Source organism: Frankliniella occidentalis, unplaced genomic scaffold, assembly GCF_000697945.3.
Source record: "Frankliniella occidentalis isolate FOCC.00 unplaced genomic scaffold, Focc_3.1 Scaffold381, whole genome shotgun sequence".
Classification (NCBI taxonomy): domain Eukaryota; kingdom Metazoa; phylum Arthropoda; class Insecta; order Thysanoptera; family Thripidae; genus Frankliniella; species Frankliniella occidentalis.
In genome coordinates, this window is record NW_026267503.1 from 97,339 (window position 1) to 99,892 (window position 2,554).

The 2,554-nt window shown below is 62.0% G+C and overlaps 1 protein-coding gene across 2 annotated transcripts in view; it reads left to right on the plus strand.

Annotated features, from left to right (window-relative positions):
• Positions 1-52: 52 nt before the first annotated feature.
• LOC113214340 (trimeric intracellular cation channel type 1B.1) overlaps positions 53-2,554 on the plus strand; it is a 26,500-nt gene continuing 23,998 nt past the window's right edge. For both annotated transcript variants that reach the window (XR_008012023.1, XM_052274358.1), the window contains exon 1: positions 53-330. Coding sequence is in view for 1 of the 2 variants with exons in the window: in XM_052274358.1 (XP_052130318.1) it covers positions 210-330 (121 nt within the window). In the remaining variant the exon portion in view is untranslated. The remainder of the gene's footprint in view (positions 331-2,554) is intronic.

Here is a 2,554-nt window from a genome sequence, read left to right on the forward strand (position 1 = left end):
GGGGGCTGCGGGGGGTGGAGGGGGCGTCGCGGAGCTGCGCGTCTGCCGCGGCCGCGCCGCTCCGCACCCGCAGCCGCTGCAGTGTGCACGAGCGGGGCCTGTGAGCGAGACCTCGGCCACCTCAGCTCAGCCGCCGGCATTGCAGCGCCGGCCCCCGGGACCACCAGGACGACGACGACACAGCACGCCGTCATAATCACACCGCCGCCATGGATCCAGAGGCCTTCCTGGACCTGGCCAACCAGGTCACCAAGCTAAAGATGTTCCCGTACTTCGACATCGCGCACAGCGTGCTGTGCGCGCTGCACGTCCGCGAAGACCTCGGGCCAGGTGAGGAGACGCCACCGGTGGCTTGGCGGGGGCCACGGGGAGGTGAGGGGCGGGGGGCGGCACGCAGCAGCCCGACGGACTGGGGACCAGCAGAGGCGGTTATTTCTAGCCCACGAGGGCGAGGCTTGGTGCCCGCCAGAGCTGCGGAGCCTGCGGCGGGCCGCCGGCGGGGAAGGTCCTGGGCCGGCCTCTGCCGCTCCACGTGCCCGCTCAGTGCGCGTGTCCGGTGCGTGGGCGGGCCGCCGGCGGGGTTGGTCCTGGGCCGGCCTCTGCCGCTCCATGTGCCTGCTCGGTGCGCCTGTCCGGTGCGTGGGCAGGTCGCCGCCGGGGAAGGTCCTGGGCCGGCCTCTGCCGCTCCATGTGCCTGCTCAGTGCGCGTGTCTGGTGCGTCCAGGGTGTTCCCCGGCGCCAGTTTGAAGTTTCGCGCCAAAACGCGCTCTCACCATTGGTCGGTGGCGCCGGGCCACGTGGTGGCTGCCGGCTGGAGGAGGGGCGTCTCAAGCGGGAGCTGGTCCAAGGTCGACCCACGCCTACGGCAAGGCCTTCTTGTAGTCGTTTATCTTAGAAGGGATGGTGGACCGTAGATACTTTGTGGTCTGAGGTAGGAGAAGGGAAGCAGCGCTAACGGCAGGTATTACTGAGTAGAACTGGTTTATTGAGTCTACATGTATTTAAAACTGTGTATAACACGTTAGCCACTACAGCTATTGGCGGTGTTACCAATAACGACACCTATGTTCGAGGCGTTCTGAATCCCCAGCCTCACACGCCGTGCTCTGGGCTCGCTGGGACACGTGTGGCACGACAAATTCCAAGTTCCGAGCAGGCAAAGGTGTTTCCTTAGGGGGGTGGGGGGAAGCGCGGCGCGGTGCTCTACGCGTGTCGTATTCCATCCATTATGGGCGAATGAGGACAGACAAAGAGAATTTCATCGACCAGTGGGATTCACACGCCTTCCCCTTTCTCCACCACCCCCCCTTTCTCCTCTCTTTTCCCCCCAAACACCCGCGCTGCCATTACTTTGTCCACGTGAAGGGTCATTGACGTTTACATGCGCCAGGGGCTGTCAGAGGGGCGGGAGTTGGAGGTCGAGCCGAGCGGGGGAATGGGGCGCGGAGTCTTTCATACTTCAAGGGCCTATTCATCCAAAAACTACCACCACCACCGCCACCACCACCACCTGAAAAGAATATGTTATGTTACCTGCTCGAGGTCTTGCGTCTCACTGCGTACCAGGCATAGAGACCAGGAGCGGGGACACTTTGGCTCAGGGGCTTCATTAGCGTGGCACTAGCTCAAATGCGGGGCGGAGCGAGGTGGGGAAGGGGGAGGCAGGGGGCCTTTTTGGTCCGAAGGAGGCGGTCCTGAGACGGCGCCCATGGGCGATGAAGTACTTATCTCCCCGCATCCTCCCGCGATTCCCACCGTCATGCACAGCAAGCAAAATGTTTCATCGGCAAGCGGCGTGCACTGTCAAAAAAGAACGTTATCTAAAGTGCGCGTACGTCTTTCATTAGAGCCACGGCGGCACTATGATATCGTGCTATCAAGTCGGTGGACAGGGTACGGCTCTTTTTGCAGCGTGGTACACTCGGTGGTCCACTCGGTGGTCCACTCGGTGGTACACTTGGCGGCGCCAGGTGCCCTTGGTGCAGTCATGCGTAGTGCCGGGGATTGGTCGGCTCGGTCCTTCCCTGAATGGCGACAGCCAATGACTGTCACTCTTTTCGCAGGCAGGAGGCCATAATTAACTTTTCCGGGTATTGCACCCGATGCAAGGTACTTTTGGGGGGGATGGCTGAGGAGGACGCTGCTGGGCCTCTTCCTCTTTTGTGGAGCACGCGAGATTTTGCACGATTGCGTCGTATTTCACGGTCGGATTTCGCGTGACCGCAAGATGTGCACGAGTCGCGGTTTCTTGACTGGTGCTCTTCAGTGAATTCTAAAAGACTTCGCAGCTTAATACGAGGTGTACTTAAAAGTTGCCGTCCTTACATGGGAAGGGGTAAGTAAGGGGCCGTGGGTGGGGCGGTGGGTAATGACTGTCCCAATCGGATTGACAGCTCTGGAGAAAGGGGGTGGGGGCCCCAGCCGAGGCCCTAGCCGAGGCCCCAGCTGTCGGTGGAAAGTTGGCTGCGTTCAGGGAAGTCTCCCCGTGGCGATGCGTCTCGTACGCGACCCACGCGCGCCGGGTGGCCCGGGGGAGATAGCAGCGTGGCGCCCG